Raw genomic sequence first — 22,984 nt, forward strand, 5'->3', positions numbered from 1 at the left:
GAAGAGCAGGGGGAATCAGATCTGGCCCAAAAACCAGTATTGTCATTGTTTTCATCAATGATAGATCCCAGCACCATCTGCTCCAACTGTTCATCAATATTCAGTTTTTATGTTTACAGTATGTGACGTCACCACTAAAATGATCACTGCTGTCAGCAGATTTATACTTCCCTGCTGTTATTTATGATCAAATGCAACATAAGCCCTGTGTGCACATAAACCTAGCATTAATTAATTTCATTTTATTAATGCATTTATTTTAGATATATGGATTTAAGTTATACTTTTGCCACCTAATATGTGCATGTCCAATGTGTTTAGATGTCCACCCATAATAGTTCTGGCTACCATAACGTTACTGGTCTGTACTGTTATGCAGTGCAGCAGTGGAGTAGTGTGTGGTTGAGTTACACACACAGAGCACAGGCTGAGACCACACCGCACCTTCACAGGTTGTAGGGCTCAAAATTAACCTAAAAGTATAACTACACTGCATAATAGCACATTCATAAGTAACGGTATGCACGGATGTTATGGTAAGCAAGTTATTAATTATTTATTTGCGTTGTCCATTCATTATTTGACAGTAAGGTTAGCTAACGTTAGTTATAAAACGTTAGCTATCTTAAAAACTTTTGCTGTTATCTTTATTTTTTGTAAACAAGCTAGAAAATAGCATAAATACCACTGACTAGTAAAACATTTGTAGCATGTTGGGAACTGTTGTAACCAATTGTTATCTAAAATAGCCTAACATTAAGCCTAAATACGTAAGCTTAATTTTAGCCCGCCCAAGTTTGTGCCATGTTAGCCGACAACTTTAGCGCTAGCCCAGCTAACAATTTATGGTTCCCGTTTTTGGTTGCGGGAACGTTCCCTGAAGGTTATGGTTTTGGTTAGGTTAGCTATGTAGCTAGCAGTTAGCTAGCACTGTACATTAGGAACGAGGTCTGCATAAGAGGACTTCTCTTTAATTAAATAAGCAACAAGAGCACAAGGACGTTCAGCAAGCAAGCTATTAGCTCTCGCTAATTGACTGCTAGCTAGCCTTTTTAAGTTGAATTTTTTATGGCTAACATGTAGCTAGCAGGGCTGGCTAAATGCCACAGCCATACAATAATTCCATTAATGTGGGTCCAATTGCAGACCTACTCCTAAATACCATACATTACTCCTCCCATTGGCTGTATCATGTTTCAGATGCTATTGATTGGAGGTGTATGCGCCACCTACAGTAGGACGTAAACTGCAACAGCAGTGCTATGTAAAGTCATAACTCTTCCAACACATGACATGAATACAACCTTCAAAAACAGTTGTCAAAATTGTGGGCTGTGGATACTCTCTTTCACAATAACATGCCTATTGCAATTATTTCACCATCACTGGTTGGCAAGAATAAGCAGCGTGTCAATATTCCTGAAAATGACTCTTTTTTTGTTATGGCTATGTTGAGTAATTGTCATATTTTCACAACAATTAGACAGCATGTAGCAAACAACAGGGATACATGACCTCTCTTCTCGAAACTACTCAGTTAATGACAATGGCAGCACAAAGACATACACTGGACTGATCCTTCATTATGGTTTATGCATTCAAGTATCTAAGTGATTGGTCATATAAAAAAACGTGCCTGCCAAAGATCCTTTAACGCATTACTTAATAAACCGCTATGGGAGCATCAATCTTGTGCACTGAAACCCTTCACCTATTTAGTCTTTATAATGTGCACATAACCTTAAATGTACACATGCATCTCCTTAACGGTAATTTCTATGTTGAATAGCCTAATCATTCTGGTTACATTGACAGCTATTCCACCAGACCTTTTAAGTTCAGGCAAATCTAGAGTGTAGTAGAGGCTATGGCATTATTTTGTTTATTACCTCCAACTTAATAGATCCATTAGCATCAGACACAACAAAATACAAAGCTGTCACTCAAATAAATGCACAGTGAAACGTTTAACCCAAACACTAACACACAATTGTACAGAAACACCTAAAGTTCACTGCTTCCTTTCTTATCTCATTTAGCATAGGGTACACTGGACCAATCATTTATGGAATGAAAGGAGATAATGCCGTCCCACAATTTCTTGGCAGCAACGTGTAAAGGAGAACTCCGGGCAATTTTTACGTTAATCTTGATCGCTATACGTATGTGAGTACTGTCGATAGCACTATTCGGCCGTTCAGGAAAAACAAACAACACGCCTATCTTGCATAAATGTATCAGTTATTTTCATACAGTCATACTAATTGGGATTCCCGTGGATAAATATGAGGGGACAGGAGGGTGAGCGTATGAGCAACCATTCTCAATGTGACAACCATTTCGTTTCAGTTTTTATGGTAGCCTATATCCTTTTTTTTCATTTCAATTCCAACCTTGACAATGAAGGAATATTTTCACCGCGATATAGCCTGCATGAAACAACACGGTAAGAACGCACAGGGTGTCTTATATGTGCTTTTATTAGTCTATCTTCAGAACATTGTAGTTTCACCACAGTAGACCAAAATCAATAACATCCGCCATAGCATAATTGCGTAGCCTAGTGTAAGGGCAGTTGGATTCTCTTAGCATCGCAGTTATCTTTTCCTTGGAACTTATGAATTCTCCTTCCCACCTTTTTATTTTTTTACCTCATGACATTTTCCATTGTCATGGAAAAGTGTTTAGAAAAAGACATATGAAGTAGCCTAATTTTGTTGACTATTCGTCCACACCCCTATTCTTGTCACATGGTCTCTTTGTTAAAGGCTATGCTGCACGTTTCGTTGCAACATCATTCTGCAGAAAGATGATGTTGCGGGTGCATGAGGGATGAATAAATAAGATAGAGAGAGAGAGAGTTTGATGTCACTGTCTCTTCTCTCTGAGTCGGAAATGTGGGTTACAAAGAGCAAACATATCATATGACTGGAATACAAATGTAACTGTTAAGATGACAACAAAGAGATGAGTCGTAGCTTCACACTAATTGCCTGATGGGCAGTTACATTTGTGCTCACAAAAAGTATATTGGTAGTAAATATATTATTATTATTATACTATTATATTATAAATAATACGTTGAAACTGAAACTATCAGGATAACATGTTATAGTCTTCATAGGAATCAGTAACATAGAGTAAAAAATGATATAATGTGATGAGAGCTGGGCAATATATCGATATTTTATCAATATCGTGATATGAGACTAGATATCTTAGATTTTGGATATCGTAATATTGTAATATGGCATTGGTGTCGTCGTCTCCGGGTTTTAAAGGCTGCGTTACAGTAAAGTGATGTCATTTTCTGAACCTACCAGACTGTTCTAGCTGTTCTATTATTTGCCTTTACCCACTTAGTCATTATATCCACATTACTGATGATTGTTAATCAAAAATCTCATTGTGTTAATATTTTGTGAAAGCACCAATAGTCAACACTACAATATCGTTGCGGTATCGATCTCGAGGTATTTGGTCAAAAATATTGTGATATAATTATTTTTTCCATATCGCCCAGCCCTAAATGTGATAGATAAATAATATTTTATTCTGCAATAGATTTAGTTTCACAGTGGTACTTTGTGTTAGCCAGCCAATCATTTCAGGTATTGATTGGAATTGTTACAAATTATAGGTTTTTACTTATTTTATGGACATCAACACATTGACCAGTCACAATCTTTCTGCCTTCACATCTTTAAATCATATTGTCTGCATGCTTTTGTTTACTCATCTGCTACTGAATTGCAACATCAAAGAGCCATGCATGACCTCCTGATGGGATGGAAAGAGGGAAAGTGGTGGAATGAAAGGGGAGGGAGAGGACATGCAGTTTTTATGAAGCATTCATGTTGTTGATGTTTTTCCCCCCATCTGCTTCTGACACTAAAATATGAGGGAAGTAGTCTAGTGTAGTTAATGTTAATGGCACCATGTTTCCTTGCTACCTTAACATCAACCGTTGATAGTCAAGAAGTGACCGAGCTGTGCAAAGAATCATGTCGCAGAAGATCAAGCACTCCGATTCTGTATAACCAATGAAAGATCCATTTCTATTTTACAAGCTTCCATCTCTTCACATGCTGTTCTTTCTCCATCTGTTTCCAGGTGGGAGGTGCCATGGAAAATCCATGGTCAGAGAGAGGGAAGATGTGCAAAAAATAATAATTTGAGGGCATTCCTCAGCTTTGGCTCCCTCATCTTTTGTACCCCACTTATGCAAGACGCAACAACAGCTATTGTAAAAGAAAAGCGTTTAACAGAGAAGAAAATTGAAAAAAGGGGCAGAGCAGCAGGATGAGGAGGACATTTGACAGATAAAAAGAGGGAGCTCTGCAGCAGGATCCCCACCGTGCTGAACACAGGACTGCGTGACTGGTCTGTGCAAGCAGAGGGAGGAGAGAGGAGAGAAGGGAAGGGAGGAAGGTAGGAAAGAAAGAAGGGGGAGGGGAGGCAATTCAGCGCAGTGAAAGCTGACTGGGTGAGTAGCAGCCGCGGCACAGGCAGCAGCATCAGCACCACTAGCTGTAGCATCTTTCTTTGTGGCTGCTGGAGGCTGTCCTGTGGCTGCTGTAGCATCAACATCATCCATTTACAAACACGTATATCTGGACACAGACGTCCTCACTGCTTGCTGCCTTATACACACCAATATCGTGGTGGCCACCAGAGAAGAGGTAGTATGTGACGGGGCTTGGGGGACGGAGGGACACAGGAAGAGGAAACAGGGACGAGTGGTGGTCGTGCAAACGGGAGGAGGGCTGGAGCGACGCCGACTAGAACAGCAGCAACAGCAGCAGTAGCAGCGGCACCATGGCACAAGCCGCCAAGCAACTCCGTAAGACCAAGGACCTCGCAGAGGCTGCCGCCCAGGAGCAGAGGGAGAAGGAGGAGGAAAAGATCAAAAAGAGGAATCGGTCCAGGGACCGCAGGCGCAAGGTATGGCTGTCTGTCTCAAGAGACAGGGGAGGTGACGGTGTTTCTTATATCCATCTTTTCCACTCTACCTGCCTTTCTCTATCTCTCTAGGGTTCTCTCTACCACTACATCTCATGTGCAAGACTGGTGAGGATGGAATTACACATGTATAATTACACAGTTGGTCTTACAGCCTCAGCTGGTGCGTGTGTATAGGCTAACCAGTCAAGCACATATGCTCTGGTACAGGTTGTGTTTGCACGGTTAGATGTTTAGCCATGGGGGAATGAAAAGGAGGCTGATGATGATTGTGTGCCGTTAGAGATGGGACCAATATAGGCTGCTATTTAAATAACAGGTAATGTCAATGTCACTTTTCTGTCACAAGCATTTAGGAGGATTTCATGCCTTACATGGGTGCAGCTCATTTATATTAATGCAATGCAAGTTCAGTGTACTGCACTTGCATGCATTTGTATGCATATAATCCCATTAACATGCAGAGGCATGCTCAATTCTTTACCACGAAGCTGTGTTGGTCTTACATTTGGTGTTTTCCCCCATATTACAGTTTTTTTTAAATGGGGAAGATGTAAAATGGAGGGGGAAGATGGAGGTACACTAATAATAAGTGCAATTTTAAACCATATGTATATCTTATCTGGGGAGCATGTTTGTGCTACATGTATTGTTCAATCAAGAATCCCAAGCTAATGATATATTATAGTATTTGCTGCTAGTAATATTTGTCCTGAAGAGAATAGACCATTTTTATTTAACGTGTTGTCACATGCAGAATATATCCTGTAGGCAAGAGATCTCTCATTCACCCTTCTCCCGTCTCACTTCTCCCCTGCACTCCCACACTCTGGTTGTGCCTTTAGGAGTAGATTTTATTGGGGTTGTGCCGCCTTGCACTCATGCTTGGCGACACTTAAATGATACATATTCTGCTGTGAAATGTACTTGTTGAATGGATTAACAAAACTTTTTAGAATTTTATCCCTTAGTGGAATTATGCAATTATGCCATGTTAAGAGACTCAGCTCTCAATTGCTTTCTGTTCCTCCTGCCATGTTTCTGTGTGTGTGTGTGTGTGTGTGTGTGTGTGTGTGTGTGTGTGTGTGCGTGTGTGCGTGCGTGCGTGCGTGAGTGCGTGTGTGTAAGAAAGAAAGAGCATTTGTCTGAAAGACAGAAACACAAAGGAAAAAATACTAAATTGAATTTGCAGAAAGAGCTTGGGTGCTCATGGAGTGTAATCTCTTTTCTGTAGCATATTTAATATTCTTTCAACAAAAACAGATTGTTTGTCCTGACCGCAAAGCTGTGTGGTTTACTAGGGATTTCCGAGGCTATACAGTAGGCTTTTAGCAGTATGTTTTACTGGTTTACTTTTTGTCGAAGAACCTGGCCAACTGTAGTGATGAAAATGTAGTGATGTAGTGAGGCTTTTATTTTTTTTACAGAAACACAAAATCACGTGTTAGTGGTATATTGTCAGCAAAATAGGCCCTCTTTAATATCCCTTATGCACTATCCTTGAATTTTTCATCTCAAAAATCTAATATCCTAGATAAAATCATACAATTTGATAGCAATATAACAATATGCAAATCATTGTTCTATTATAGTGGGAATTCATTGGAGTTGTAGTTCAGTCCGTAGGGACTTGGCTTAGGAACCGGAGGGCAGCCAGTTAAAGTCCCAGACGGACCAGGTATGGAGTGTGGACTGGTAGCTGTGGAGGTGCCCTTGAGCAAGGCACAGAACCCCTAACTGCTTGGGGTGCTGTGCTACGGCAACCCATCATTCTTACTAGGGTTGGGCGATGTCCCCTAAATTGGCAGTTGACGATGTTCACAGTAAAACATGGCGATGGACGATGATATCGTCGTCGGGGAGGGCTGGTAGGGGCAGTTTTTTACAACTTGACCTACTTTCATTTAACTATGGTGCAGTAAAGTCAATCAGATGTCCGTGATCTGCGTAACGACAGTACAGTGGGACGTTTGCCTTCAACAGAGCGACAGTAATAACCTAATATACCATCATTACTGAGATTAAACAACACTCTCGGTTATGTTTGCACTGAATAACACATTCAATAAACAGAAACATAACTCTTGCAGCGCACATGAACAGATGCGCAATATTAGCTCACACATAAAATAGCACCCTCGTGAATTAGCCTACTGTTGCTAACGTACATTCATAAATCCTGTATAACGTCGTCCCGTACCTACAGGACATCAGACCTACTTATTGATGCACGCACACAGTAGTGTCGACAAACTTAGTCCAATGAGGGGAGAAAGGAAAGTGTGATAGCGTTCCACGTTAACGCTTTTTTCTCTCTCGCTCGAGACCGCTGTGTCCAACGTTACTAGCAGGTAGAGTGACTAGAGAAGATAGAGGGGAAAAAAGTAGCTTCCACTTAAGGGGCCCATCTTGCACCCTGCGCAGCACAGCGCAAAGCCCGACGCAAGTGTCTTTGCTAGTTTAAGACCGACGCACTTGTCAATTTCCCGTCCAGCGCCCGTGACTAGGATTAGTGTGTGTCTGACAGGGTGGGGCGCGTGGTATCACGATGGTGGCTCTCCATCGTGATGTCGGCCAGCCATCACAACCCTAATTCTTACATCTCTTTACAACAAAGATGTGTCTGGCGGTAGAAATGTTGCTGTACTGTTTTTGTTAAGCTTACGCTTGAAAACAGAACTGAACCCACTAGGCAGACAACGGCAAGTTTAAACGGTTTATTAACAAAAAAAGGACAACTGCAAAAAAACGGGGATTAACGGGGAAGCTGGGCGTAGAAGCAGGTTGTCGGCAGTCTGGGTTAGTGAGCGGAGACCTGAGTGAAGGCTGAGATATTCAGGAACGAGGCTGGACGAGGCAAACGGCAGTGTTTCCTACACATAGATTATATTGTGGCGGTCCGCTGCACAATCAACACATGCCGCTGCACATTGCGTTTAGTTATAAAAAAATGTTTTTAACGCTATTTAAAACACGCAGCATTCGTTCAGCTGCATTTCCTTTCCCTGCTCTCCTCTGTCTCTCTGTCACTCACGCGTCTCTCTCACACACACACACACACACACACACACACACACACACACACACACACACACACACACGCACACACACAAATTGCTTTCTAATCTGTGGGAAACACTGAACGGGCAGGTGGAGCGTGGCAGGACTAAATAGGACAAAAACTGAGTGAATGGTCGGACAAGCTGGGTAACCAAAAAAGGCAGTGAGCAAAATGCAAGCTAGTGGGAAGCAAATGGGTCAAGAGTAGGCAGAGAGTTTACCACTGTAGGTACTACGACGAACTAGTGAAGAGTGGAGGTTGAGACCCGGTTACATCAGCAGCAGGAGGAGATGGCAGTCAGTGCTGAGGGCTTGCAGGTGGTTGATGGAACTGGCAGGTGAGTGTAGGCAGAGTGGCTACGCCCAGCCTCTCACAGTAGACTTGTTCCAGATGAGCCAGGCCTGCGCAGAATCGATCACCGGCGATTGTCACCCATTGCATGCCGCTTAGATTTGTGTCTGACTTGATCCAGACTTGCTCTGACGTCATGCACACGTGGGCGATGATAACCTCGAGATCAAGGCGGCCGCAGGTTTTAGAGCCAGGTGACACAGTTGCTCTCCACCGAAGACCCAGGGCATGATGGGAAACGCCCGGCTTTCAGCTGATCCAACAGCTGATTGGTTCAGAATTGACTCAACAATATGACGTTTTATATAAACTTTGTATTGGAGAGATTTTAATTGATATGTGTCTGTTGTGAAGGCTTATTCTCTACAGAACACAAGTTGGTAGTAGTGTGGCTGATGGTGACGTTTAGAAGTCAGAGAGACTAAATCCGTTCAGATTACGGATCATCTACAGTCTGTTGTTTATTAACATCAGCATCAGATCGCATATAGAGCATTTTAACAGGCTTCTCTGTCTTAATAAAAACAACTGGAGACTGCGTACAAGCGGAAATATTAGTCTGATAACATTTTAATAAGTTAGGAATTGGACCTAACATGATGTGTGTGTTTCTGTGACTTCCTGTTTAGACTATAACAAAAGAAAAAAAAAACACAAGGAAAGCTGCAGATCTTAACAGTTTCCCTTTGTTAATTTCTAGTTGTATTAGGTTGATGGCGATATTGGATTTTTGTATCAATTGTTAAGTATTTCAACCCAGTCTCACGGCAGTTCGTAAAATGTCACGTTATTTAATCTATTGATTCGTGTACACGGACACGTTTATCTCGTTTATTTCATGGTGGTCAGCACGTATTTTAAACTAACATATTTCAATGGGAAGCATCTTTCGTGATCACAGCACGACTACGGTAGCGAGTAGTATGAAATGCCCAAAATCCGCACAGGAAGGTTGGTTGGGGTGGTGGATGGGTCAAACAACACAGGACTTTTCCCCCCGGAGACCGGGGATCGTGTTCCGCGTGTGACATTAACTTTCCCCGTTGTTCTTTTCCTAAACACAACCGTCCCGTTGTTGTCCCACTTCCCCCAGAGACCTCGGATCGCGTCCCGGCGTGTGACGTTAACGTTCCCTGTTCTTCTTTTCCTAAACCCAACCTCCGTATAGATGCTTCCCATTACGAGCTGACCACCACGAAATAAACAAGATAAACGTGTCCATGTACACGAATCAATAGATTAAAAATAACATGAGCATTTCACGAACTGCTGTGAGACCGTGTTGAGCATTTCATTTACAAGAGTAGCCAGAAAAGGGCATTCGATTAGGTCTATCTTGGTAGGCTCTTCCTCTTTAAAATCCTTTGAGACCTGCTGATAATAAAATGAATGAATCTAGTATAAACACTTAAACTGATTACATGATATGGCTTTGTGGACATTTTAGTCATTGTTACTGATCAAAGTTAAAACTTAGGTTACTGAGCTGACAGTTACTGCAAGCCAAATAAAAAATAACTAATGAAAATGGTAATGAAAAAATAATAAAATATTAATGCTGTTTTACCCTTCTCTTCAGCAGAAATAATGTGATTTTTGAAAGCCAGTTTCAGTGCACTTAGCTAGCCATTCACGTTTGCTACCTAGAGTATGTTTATTTTACTGTTCAGAAATCAATCTGTTATGTTTAAGATTTGATTCATAACAACTCTCCATCTCAACTGGCTCCTTTGTAAAGCGTTCCTTTGGCTTCACTGGGGTATAAAAAAAATGCAAACCCAATCATAATTACTTAAAACTTATAATACATAACTTCTGTTAGTTGATTTTCAAGTATAAATCAGCACAAACTCTCATTTATCTGTATCATTGTTATTCTCAATGAGAAAGGGAGGAAAAGGCACATAGAACATCTTTATTGTATTTCTGTCTACAGGATTTCACAGCTTAAGGCTCATTTGATGCAACAATAAGGAAGAGTTTGTCGCAAAAATAAACCCATCTCTGCTTCACAGTGGCCTTTCTCCCTCACTCTCACCTCAATCATCAACCATGCCACTTTGTGTCCCTGTTCTCTGTCTATCTCTCTGTGAATCTTTCTTTCTTCCACCAGTTTATTGTTGCTACACACCCAGAAGGAGTGAGGAAGCAAGTCAGAGAGGGAAAGAGGAGGCACAGGCACGTTTTAATGTTCTGGGGATGTTAATTAGCTCCATTCGATGTAAATCAAACTCGGCAGCATGGCATCTCTCTTCCCTACTCCTCCCATTGTACAAAGGTCGTCCACTACAGTGCCAACAGAGATCCTATCATAACTCTGGAAAGACTGGACACTAATGTAGTTAGGGAATCTGCAAAGAAGGGCCATTTTGCTAGCTCTGCTGGTTAAGAGTCATAGTTTTGGAGTTGTAGAATAGATCTACGACCTTTGTCATCTACTTCTTTTTCTCCTTATTTTTTCCTGTCTTTCCCCACTCATATCTGAAAAATGAAACAATAAAATCTTTGAGAGAGGAATAAGAACAGAAATGTTACTGAGGTAAATTGAACTGTATAACAACATTTTTTTTTTTTGCATAGGGTGAGTGGTGCCATGCTGTGTAAGGGAAGCACTGTGATCAGACTGATTGGAAATGACAAGATAACAGTAAATATGCTTGTGTGCAGATCACTTTCTGATCATTGATCACTGGTGTATGTTTACTAGTCACGAGTCACAACAGTCCAATGACTGTCATTGATTTATGCTGCTATGAATTAGGGATGTCCCAATCAAGTTGTATTGGCCCTGATCCCTATCTGAATCCTTAAACATTAGGTGTCTGCTGATACTGAGTCCGATCTGTTAGGTTTTTTTTTCTCCTATGTTGATTAAAATATGTATCTGACACATTAAAACGACAGCTGTAGACTTCTAATGCACACCCAATTTTTCACAAGCTTCTGTATCCAAATACTGGAGGTCCTGGTTCAAAACTATTAAATTGATCAGGTTATTATGTTATGAATTAAAGTTCAACTGCAAAATGCAACTTCTGAAATTGATGTGATGCAATCAGCTAGAGAGAAGTATAGCTCTCTTGACTACAAAAAAACAGTTGTACCATGGTGGAACAGAGTGGAGCTTCTTTCCTTACAAACGATCTTTGGCAGAACACAGACACCAGCTTGCGGAGAGCACTTTAACCAGACCACAGACAAATGTAATTTCGGCCTGTTATCAAGTTACACACATTATTAACAATAATTATTGACAGCGCCGCCAGCACCATTCATTATTTTAAACGGTGAAAGTAACGGTCAGCGTTGGCTAAAAAGGAGAAGTTGCTACCTGAATGCTTGACATTTCTATATAAAAACAAACACATTTAAAGTATAACGTTTCCAAATGTGTGCAAAGATTTAGTCATGAATTGCACCAACTAGCGTGCAAATTTGAATTCCAGCTTAGTAATACATGTACTTCAATCATGAAGTCAAATGATAAATTTACTTGGACCACAGTCAGCTATGGAGGACTGTATTTAAATAGGGCAAATAATTACATGGCTGTGATAATATATAATAATAATGAAATAATGTGAATGAAGAAGTACATGAAAACGCTTGGTCATCTTCAAATTGCACTAGTGATTGTTTTGGTTCATGTTCAGTTCTCTGTAACCTGGGATAGACTAATCTGGGACGTGAAACCTTTTATTGTAGTACTCTCAGCACGAGGCTCCTTTGGCCTGTTCATTTTCCTGTTTCCTCTAGGCCTGCACTTATTACAATGGATCCAACGATTTGCTAATGGATAATGTGTGCACTTTGTGTATATGTGTGTGTGTGCTTGCTCGTGTTTTCAAAGGAGCTGTATGTGTGCATGCGTGCACACACAGTTTGTGTGAGTGTAAGTGAAATAGCAGGGCTTCAGGGTATCTCATTCCACTTTTATGTAACCTTATGGATACCCAACCCTAATTAGCTAAAAAGCCCTCTTCTGTTTCTCTCTCTCTTTCTTTGCCTCTCTTCCAACTTTTATCCTCACATGAAACAACACATGGTACTTTTCAGCTATGCCTAAATTTAGTAATTACAAGTGGTAGCATCTGCATGAATAAATAATTCCAAATAGGTTTTAGACAAGGGGAACATTAATCTTCATTTGGCTTTTTTTTAGAGCTTTGGATGTAAATTGATAGATCGTTTAGGTAATTCATGTTATTGCAGTCGAACCCGAAAAACAGTCAATCATACACTGAAGCACACAGTTTTGACGGAACCATTACCCCTCTGGCCACTGTGAACTGCATGAACATTTAGATTTGAATTGATTTAGTTCAGGTCAGACAATTTTAAACTACAAGAAGCCCAGAGGATAACACGTGGAAGCATCGAGTATTGTGCTCCTCAGTCGCATGACAAATCTTTATGTATTTTTTATTCAACAGCTTTTTTAGAGAACACAGGGCAGCACTAATTAAAGACTTGTATCACTGTCTACTCAGCTGCTGTCTTGGACACTTTCAGAACCTTTTTCCTCTTTAAACTAAGTATCTAACCATTGCAGATGGTTGCAGGTCTACTGTGTTTGAATACAGTATTGTGTGCTGTCCCAGATTCGACGAAAGCGGTGGTATGAAAAGAATACTTTTATTCACGGTGTATTTGATTGGGGAGAGGAAGGAATGTATTATTTGTTCCCATGAGAGTGGGGCTCTTAAGGATGTGTCCTACCCAAGGGACTAATGTATCTGATCTGTCCTTCTTTGTGCATTTGTTTGGTTTTACCTCTGTATTGATGTAGATAGATGTGCACGAGCCTGTATGTATGGACTCAATTATTTTTTAGAACATTGCAGTCATTATTCAGTACACTTTTGTTTACATCTGCATTCATACAATGTTTGCCACTAGGAGGCAGAAAAACATCAGAACAAAGTGACAAATAATGGTTAGGTGTAGAGATGCACCAATTGACCGGCTGGTGACCGTAATTGGCCGATTTTCATGTGATCGGCCATGACTGGCGATCAGCTGGTCAGTCTGACATATGCTGATTTTATGCCGGTCAAATGCTGTAAATAAATAACATTGTAAAGGCTACCATACACTATTATATCGACTCAACAGCCACGTGCAACCTAGCTAGCAGGTGAAGAACACAAACAACGAAATCACCAGCTTACAATGAACTGACAATATAAGTTATACAACTTACAGTTCTCAAGGACGAACACATTCTCTTATTACATCCATGACGCACACACGCGATCTCCACTGGCTAGTTATCCTCATCTCTTTTTCCTTTCTCTCATTTTTCCGCCGGGTGGCACACGTGTCCGCGCTATTCTCCAACATGCACTCTCACTCTCTTTGTTATTTATATATTATTGTATTGCCATTATCTGTTTTCCCTGTTTTCATACCGAAATTCAGTTTGCTAAATATATCACATTTCTTTAGTTGGATATTGGATGTGAAAAGAACGAAATGGTTCTTCCATAACATTGCACTTCAGATGTGTGTGAATTTCCCACACCAGGAGTAATTTATATAGTTCTATTTTATAGCGATCGATTATCTGTTCAAAAAATGTTCTATGTTCTCTGCAGAATGTAAAATGTTCTATTAAAGAAAAGATGAAGAATAAATATTTGTGTGTGCTGTAAAGTGGTTAGAAAAAATGAAATCGGAACCAGCTAAAATCGGTATCGGCAGGTCAAACTCAATGAATGGAATCGGCCCAGAAAATTTTAATCGGTGCATCTCTAGTTAGGTGTAATTGCTAACTAGTTAGCCTATGTATACAGTGTCAGAAATGAGGAAGGCAAAGGGCAAAAATGCCCCAAGAAATCTCAGAATGCCCCTAAAATCGTGATTGAGGGAAAAAAAGATTGCCCCCAAGATTTCCGAATTTTTTTATTTTTTATCAGTTTAGGCCAATATCCTAATACTACATTAAGCCATCATTTTATTTTCATTCAATTCATTTAATTTCCATTTCCGTCTCTAACACACACTCTCACAGACCGCGCTGTTGCATATAAATGCACTGAATATAGCAATAGTATGCTTTTTATTTACTCGTGTTGGCACAAGGTGATGATTACTTTATGCATTTTAATCTGGGCTCATTTCACATGAAAAAACAGCAACTTTATGCACAAATTACTATTTTTCAAAAGTTCCCTCGAAATTTTGTAAATGCCCCGATTATCTAGACAGTGGGGGTGAAAGGTTTCCCCCAAATATTTTTTAAAGCTTTAGTGCGTAACTTTTTGATATTAATGAACGTCCGTTACATTCCAGCCATTGCCATACGAGTTGCTACAAAGCTAATTAAGACTATCAGCTCCACACAACTCTCTCTGTATTTCTCAGTATGGCTACGTTCAGAAGATTGTGTCGTCCGGTGACGTTCCTGCACAGAAACTCGAGTGAAGATAATTACCTCTTCTGAAGAGTCCGTCATGTTTTTTTAATCGTCCGTGTCCTCCTTGGCTACCATGGCTACTTGCAACTGCGTGGAGGGGGGGTGGTGTGCGGTCATGGAAGTCTTGTATCATATGGATGCGCCGACAGTTTTGTTGTCATTACTTAGAATTCCTCATGGAGTCGGCAGAAACTATGCACTATAGCTTTAAATTGAATTCCTTACACTGTATTTATACATTCAGCAGACACAAAGCAACATTAGCATTCATTAAGAGTTGTGTTCATGGCAATAGAAATATTGAGTCATGTGAATTATGAGGAAGTCCAATTTTCACCGCCTTTTTTGCTGTGTCTGAGATTTTAGCTTGCTAGATGTTCAATGTGCTTCACCAGATAGCTGCTACGTTTGTCTGTCTGTCATTTGGCGCTGGACAGGTACAGAGTACAATGGGTTTATCGGAGCTTGTTTTCTGAAAATGTCTGCATACAGGGTTGATGAGAGCAGTAAGACTCAACTGTACAGCTAAACAAAACAGTGCTGTCTGTATTGCTGCTGTAAAATAGGACACGTATAACAAAGTCTTTACGTGATATCAATTTTTACATGTTGAGTTATACTGAATACAATTCCAGGTGGTGCAGGGTATGGTGAAAGCTAAAACATTGGATCAATTCTTGTTAACATTTTTAGAGAAATGCTATGCATGTTTTTTGGCAGACAACAGTAATAGGTAGTGTAACAGTGTGGACTAATGCTTTTTCATCTCCTTTGAGAAAAGGGAGGGCAGGATGAGCCAAGGTCGAGCAGAGCAAAGCAGCACTCAGCCCAGCCCGAAGCAGCCACAGGCTATATTTACCTGCCAGCCTAGGATTACACTGTATCTGAGACCAGAGCTACACACCACTACTGTGTGCTTGATGAGCCCCCGCTCTGAATCTGTATCTAAGGTTGTCCCGGATGCGTACCTGCTCAGATAACACGGGAAGATTCCAGAATAGAAGCATGATGGCCGATATTTATCAGACCTCTCTGAAGGCTTATCTAGGACTCAACTCTGTCACATATTTTGATCTGGAGAGATCAAAGTGATTTTAGATACAGTAAGCATGCCTAGGGCTGCACAATGAATCAAATTTTAATCACGATCACGATTTTGGCTTCCCACGATCAAATTCACGTGATCGAGCGATATTTAAAATGCTTCATTCAGTTCATAGAACGCTCCGTATCAAAGTTTTTTTTTTTCCCAAAGCTCCGTAAACCACTCTCTGATCACGTGCCTCCATGAGCCAATCATAGTTGTTCCCTGCACCGCGCAGCTTATTTAGATGTAGACAGTCACAGAGGACAGAGTAACGTAAGGAAAATTCCACAACAGATAGCAGTCGGTCATAAATCGTCACAAGGTTTACCGGTTTACCAGTAAACGCAACATATTGTCCCGTCTGTGTTGTTTTTCAGACAACAGCAGTGACCAGTGCTAGTTTGAGTCTTTTAGCTCATAGTTTTAGCGGCAGACTGTTGTACGTCCCGCTGTTGGAATCCTCTACAGTGAAATACAGTCACACTACACCGTTTAGCTGTCAGTATTTTAGCCGTGTTCACTACTGTAGCTAATGGTAGGCTAACGTTACCTGCTGTGTAACGTGTTATTAGTGTTTACTAGCGGGACATGCAGCGATGTTTCTGTTGCCTCTAACGTCTGTTTTGGGGCATCAGAGCGCAACGCAGACATTTGCACCGTAATCCGCGTTGCTATTTCGTCCAGTAGATACCGGGCACCGGTGCCCTATTGGCACCGGATTTTAACATCCGCCGTTAACATGAACAGAAAATTGCATTGCCTGTATCTTTTCACAGCAAACGCACATGTGTGAAAAGCGGTCGCACAACAGCTGATATGGCATACTCCTTCATAGTATCCTTCAACAAAGGAGGAATGTAGCACAATATGGATGTGAAAGCAGTTATAATTAGCCTATGTGACAATAACATTTGTTTTGGTTAAAATCAACAAATAATCATTGATATTAATTGTGATCAATATATTGATTAAAATAATCGTGATAATCATTTTGGCCATAATCGTGCAGCCCTAAGCATGCCTGCCTTTGATAGATATCAGGAAAGTCATTTTGCTCCTTAAATGCAAAACCTTGGTACCAATTCTGGCTCTGTATCTGCAATTCTGGTACATTTATGTATTTAGTCAATGGACATGAATGGACTAGCAATAGTTGATATGGTCAGAGAGTCACTGTGCCGATGGCCCATTAGATCAACGTGCAGTCGTTGAGTTCCTGAAGTGTCACAGTTCATCTGCCAGCCTGTGCCTGTTAGTCAGAGCATCCATAATTACCATTGTTAGCAAGGCCAACCAATGTGAAGCCCTGGTTCACAGAGGGAAGGGTAACAGGTGTAAATCTTTTGGCAAAGCTTATTGTTACCCTGGGGTCAGTCAGCAGTGGCTGAAGTGACTGATGTTACCATGGCGTTTGCGGTGTGTCACTGCACGTGGCGGGATGATGAAGTGATGAGATGGACAAGGGCATGCCTTGGTTGGCGATGGTCTGGTTGCTGCACAGATCGTCAGCTCGACAGGACACGCTGGAGTGCAAAAACCTTGTTGCTTTAGCCACACTGCTGTGCATGGTCCCCGATTTATGCTGATGCTGAGTTCAACTCACACTGCATCTGATGAGACTACATCATCAACAAGAAAACATGAGTCAGACAGCAATTGTATTACAGATTATTCTAGAGATTTGTCTTGCATCCGAAACAGCTCCATTTCATATCAAAATGGACATATAAAATATACAATAGTTATAAAACACATCATCATTTTAACTGCCCTACATACAATATATACCTAGTACTAATGTTGCAGTTGACTTATCACAGGTCATTACCACAATCAGTATCTGAGCGCTGTTAATTCCTAATAATTATTAGAGGAAGAGTGAAAGTGATACGGACTGGCACAATGCCACACAAACTGATATGCCCACAAAGAGCACACACACACACACACACACACACACACACACACACACACACACACACACACACACTTAGAGCTGGACCTGGGCATTATGTAATGGAATTAGTGCTCCTCAAGGTCTATGTGGATCATTTGGCTTGCAGGAGCCTACTAATGCACAGAAGTGACTGATCAAAAATCAAGCATTTCATATAGAGGTGGTGTCGTGAGATGTTTTCAAGATTTGTTTGCACACTAATCCTGTTATTGGCTATAGTTATAATTGTATGCATTCTCAATTGTTTGAAAATGTAGTGCAAACTGCCACATGCTCCAAACTGACTTGAGATTGATCTTATATATTATATTGAGGATACTTGTAAAATGTGGATGGACCCACTCAATTGCCAACATATTTCCATCAACTTTCTTTTTTTAGAAAATTCTAAAAAATGATTAATACACCAGGCTTTAACCCAATTTTAACAACTGGCTGTGGCTTTAAAAGGCCTGATGTCTGTTCCAAACATTTTGTGCTTCGGAGCTGCTTAGTACAACCAACCTCATTGCTTTGGTTAAGGCTACACATTTTCCTACAAAGGCAGAGTACTTAGCAAGGATACAAGATAGAAATCTGTGCGGGGATGCTCAAAACAAGTCATACAATGTAATTTTGGATTTGTCTGTTACATTCACGTGTAGCAGTTAATATGACATTTGGGGATTGAAAAGTGAGGTATGACTAAAAAGTGCTAATTACTTGATGCACTGGAAGTGTTCTTTGACAATTAGTGTCGCCTTTATTTCAGCCATTGAGGCATGCACGTGTGTAGGTGGTTTAATTGATTGTGTGTGTGTGTGTGTGTGTGTGTGTGTGTGTGTGTGTGTGTGTGTGTGTGTGTGTGTGTGTGTGTGTGTGTGTGCGTGTGTGTGTGTGTGTGTGTGTGTGTGTGTGCATGCGCGCTGAAAGGTGTCATGTGTCACTGGGATTGCTGCCTAATGGCAGATGTAATGGCTCCTCTCTTCAGACTCATCCTTCAGTAACCAATCTATGCTGGTGGACAGGGCAGACCATAGAAATAAATTGAAATTAAATTTTATTTCTATGGGGCACTCTCTCACACACACATCCTGATAAAATCAAAGTGATTGGGTTAAAGAGGAATTCGTACTGTAAACAGTATGGGTTTTCAAGTTGTGAAACTACTAAAAATGACTAAATCTAACATTAGAGATTTCCAAACATCACTGCTAAAACCAGCTGCCATTCATTTACTGATGTCACTTCACAGCTCTAATCCAAGAGAGCTTGCATCACTCATTGATGGCAGCTGGGCTGGGAACCCCACAGCAAGGGGAGACAGCTAGAAGCAAACCCAAACTGAGTGTTTCTCTAAATCCATGTCATCCCTCTGCTACTTTTTTCCTCTACCTTATATAATTCTACCTCTACCTTCCCCCTGTGGGTATGATCTTTTGTTGAGTGTTTCTGGTTGTGAATTTATTAGGGCTGTCAGCATTAACGCGTTAATCGCGATGCGATTAAGGGCCGAGCATAACGCATTAATTTTTTTTAATCGCATGTCGCCATTTATTAATTTATTTTCACTTTGCTCGGCTTCGCGTCGTGCCTAACAGGCTACTATTTTGACCCTTTGCCGCACTTTGCCGTTCTTCCTTGTAACACATCCTGCTGCTGCAGGAATAGCAACGCAGATTTCGGTGCCTCATTTCGGTACCACTGATATGCCTGCGCTTCTCTCTGATGCTCTGAAAAAAAAAGTAGCTGGATTAAACGATTAAACACGTTACAATGCTGACAGCTAACGCTAAACGGTGTAAAGTGTGACTGTATTTCACTGTAGAGGATTCCGACACCGGGATGTAACAATCTGCAGCTGCCGTTGTCGGAAAAACACAGACGGTGCGTTCAATGAAACTGGTAACCTACAGCCTCGTGGTGCATTCAAAGTTATTGTTAAATGCCCATTTCCCACCTGGTGGTTGTTTTTGTCGTTCAACAGCTATTTACTAGTGAAATAAGTTATTGTTATGGTTATACCCAACCCTAATATTGACTCTAGATTCAAATGTGTGACTAGATTCACACATTTTTCTTTTGTTAAATAAATAATAAACAAATACAAATCTTAAAACCAAGTTCATAAAGTCACTTTCTTTGCATTCATTTGATTCCCAATCAAGATACACTGGTAATAATTGCTTTCCATTGTTAATATGTACTTAAAAACAGTTCTGAAATGCAAAATAGAATTTTAATCATGTGATAAAATATGCGATTAATCGCAATTAACTATAGAAATTCAGCGATTAATCGCAATTAAAAAAAAATGTATCGCTTGACAGCCCTAGAATTTATCATTATGCCCATGACATCTATGTAGAAAAAAGAAAAGAAACCGGTGTATGTCTCCCTGCACTATCTTCCTCTGGTGTCTACTGTACAGAGGCATTGAGTTGGAAAATGCACACTGCACTTGTATAAATAGTTCATTGCTAATTCAATTTTAAACTCTAGATGGAAGGAGGAAAAGTGAAGCAACTGTTTATCCTTTCACCATGCCCTCAGCTATTTTCTCCCTCAGCTGTATCTTTCTGACTCTTTGCTTATCCCTGCTCTTCGCGGTGTCTACCCCTCCGCATCCCGCCATCTTTCTCTCCTGTCTTTGTCCTTCTCCCCCACCTCTCTCTCCTACCTCTTTGTCTCCCTCCTTTATTCTGTCTCGTAAACTGTTTCCTTGTCTTCGTGCCTCTTGTTTTTACCACATTTATTCCTTCTGATTTTTAATGGTAGAAGCCGAGAGGGAGCACAGTTTTATTACTGTTATATTACTATTACAGGCGCTGTAGTTGCAACGTCAGAGTCGGCCGCTAACTAATGTGTCAGCCCAGCCACTGTAAAATCAGAAGCCAGGAAATGAATGTGTATTTGCCCTCATTCTAGCTGCTAAAAGTCTATAATTAATGTCACGCATCATCAAGCTATTTACCACAATTCAAAAGTCTGAAAATGTGTGTGAATATAAGTCTTAAATGTCGGAATTTATTTTCAAAAATGGGCAGCATTAGAGCATGACCAGCATGAAACAATCCATCTCCTTTTACCAGTGTGTGCATGAGTCAGAGTGTCTTTACCGCTGAGCTGTTATGAGCTGTTATCATGCACAATTATTACAGTGTGTTTTTTTGTATTATGGCAAATCCAGCAAACAATCAGGTAGCACAAATCATTCATAGGACAACCATCAGCAGTCAACATAGAGTTAGAGGCTGAGTATAATAGATAAATGTTAACACTGTATTTGCCAGAAAAGCCTGTGAGTCATAAAATGTGTTCTTGCATTTATATGTTATCCAGATAGCAGGAACAGCTGGAAATGTAATACTGCTCTGGAGGCACAGAGTGGAGAATGTTGATTTCATCATGATTTCAACCCTTTGCCTAGCCTTGTTTTCTAAAAGAATTGCCTTGCCGACTAAGGACTTAATGACAAAATAGTCAAAGTGATATTACAGAGTTTTGTGTCTTCCCTGGAGAATCGAGAAAACCTTGGCTTGGCATCATCTTATCTGTTTACTTCCTGTAAGCTTCTGTTACAAAAGTCACAAGAGGACCGAGCAGAGCCAGTGACTAAACTACAGAAATTCTCTCATCATTCACTGCTGTTACTGTGTGATTCACTGTATAATTAATTCATAACATCACCTCTGGTTAGCAAAAAGACTAATTCAGTCTTTTTGCAGTAGGATGATGATGCAGGTTTAGTGGCTTACTACATCACTGAGTATCACGCTTTGTGTTTCTGTGTGCCAGAAGGACACACATGGATCACTGCAACGTCTGACTTAGTTGATTGATTGCATATGTCTTGAATTCTTACATCCACTCTCCCTCTAACATACACACTTGAGTTTTTACACTGTCGTTCTCTGTTTCACATCTATGACTCTAGACTTGTGCCGATTGGCGATTAGATCGTATATCAATGATTGAAGGAATGATCAGCGAATGGAGAAGAATCTGCGCCCTAATGTTTGTTTTCTGGTGGAGCGGTAAGTCCGCCCGCTGGCTCCCCGGGTTACATTAGGTCAGCCCACACCCATTAACGTTACTGGGGGCAGTTAACGGTCGAGTTTCCCTGGTGCGGAGCTTCGCCACCAATACGGCAAATAAACTACAGTTATTACATAATTATCACAGTAGGAGGCAGAGGAACAGCTTAACATTTGACACGCTGATCAACAGAGAGCCGAAAAGTGAGAGAAGCCACCGCTAACTACTAAACTAAAGTAGCTAATAGAGCTAACACCGTGTAAAGAACCGTACGATTAGTGAGAAAGTTGCTAAAAGGAGATCGCTATGAGTAGTACTTGAGTGAACTAGTGGAATATTTAAATGTAAAGTGGGTAATTAGCCGCTGTAATAAAGAATTCAGCAAAAATAAAATAACTTGCCGAAGCAAGACGGTATTAACACAGAAGCATGTAAGCACGTCAGCCAATCAGGAGGCAGGACAGCCAAGCCGGTGTTGTCAGTTTTATTGATGAAAGTGAAAGCCGCTCTGCATCTGCATAATATGTTATGTCCAATTATGCGTTCAATGTAGCCAGACTAGCGTTCAGTAACCACGATTGGATGATTTGAAAATATATGAGAGATCGTCCAAGCCTATATGAGTCATAGAAACACACACAAGCTAAAATATTTGTGGACTGTGGCCTGATTGTAATGAGAGTCTGACTCACCATTTTTAAGGCGGGATGACCGACTGACAGGGTGACAGGGTGTGTTGGTGGCTCTACACCAGTGGTCCCATGGGAAAAGCCAAGGTGAAAGGACAAAACACCCACCTCCAAATATGCACATAGCATACATTAAAAACCTTAAACCCTTAATCCTATATCTTAGCAAGTTGAGGCTTCTTCTCCTTCATCAGAATTCATGTCACCAAGTACACTGAAAGTGATTGATTACACTATAATTTACATGCCCCACAGGGAAAAGAGAGAAACAACTCTGGCATTGTAAATGCAGCATGTTATCTTTATCTCAGTTTACAAATCGGTCTCTGGTTGCTGTATATTTTAATTCTTCTTATGTAGCACTATTAAGTGCACACACCTTCTGCCATAAAACTGCTAAAATCTCACCCATGCCAATTTAATATTTAAAATAATGAATAAG

General features: G+C 40.6%; 1 protein-coding gene across 11 annotated transcripts in view; it reads left to right on the forward strand.

Moving 5' to 3' along the window:
- The first annotated feature begins 396 nt into the window (after window positions 1-396).
- LOC116048903 (ankyrin-1-like) overlaps window positions 397-22,984 on the forward strand; it is a 93,396-nt gene continuing 70,808 nt past the window's right edge. For 9 of the 11 annotated variants that reach the window (XR_004896729.1, XM_035998992.1, XM_035998995.1 and 6 more), the window contains exons 1-2: window positions 397-536; window positions 4,114-4,944. Coding sequence is in view for 10 of the 11 variants with exons in the window: in XM_035998992.1 (XP_035854885.1) it covers window positions 4,819-4,944 (126 nt within the window). In the remaining variant the exon portion in view is untranslated. Of the gene's footprint in view, window positions 537-4,113; window positions 4,945-22,984 lie in introns of those variants that run through there. The other 2 variants (XM_035999004.1, XM_031298206.2) reach the window with 1 other exon arrangement.

This window comes from Sander lucioperca, chromosome 1 (assembly GCF_008315115.2).
Source record: "Sander lucioperca isolate FBNREF2018 chromosome 1, SLUC_FBN_1.2, whole genome shotgun sequence".
In the NCBI taxonomy this organism is placed as follows: domain Eukaryota; kingdom Metazoa; phylum Chordata; class Actinopteri; order Perciformes; family Percidae; genus Sander; species Sander lucioperca.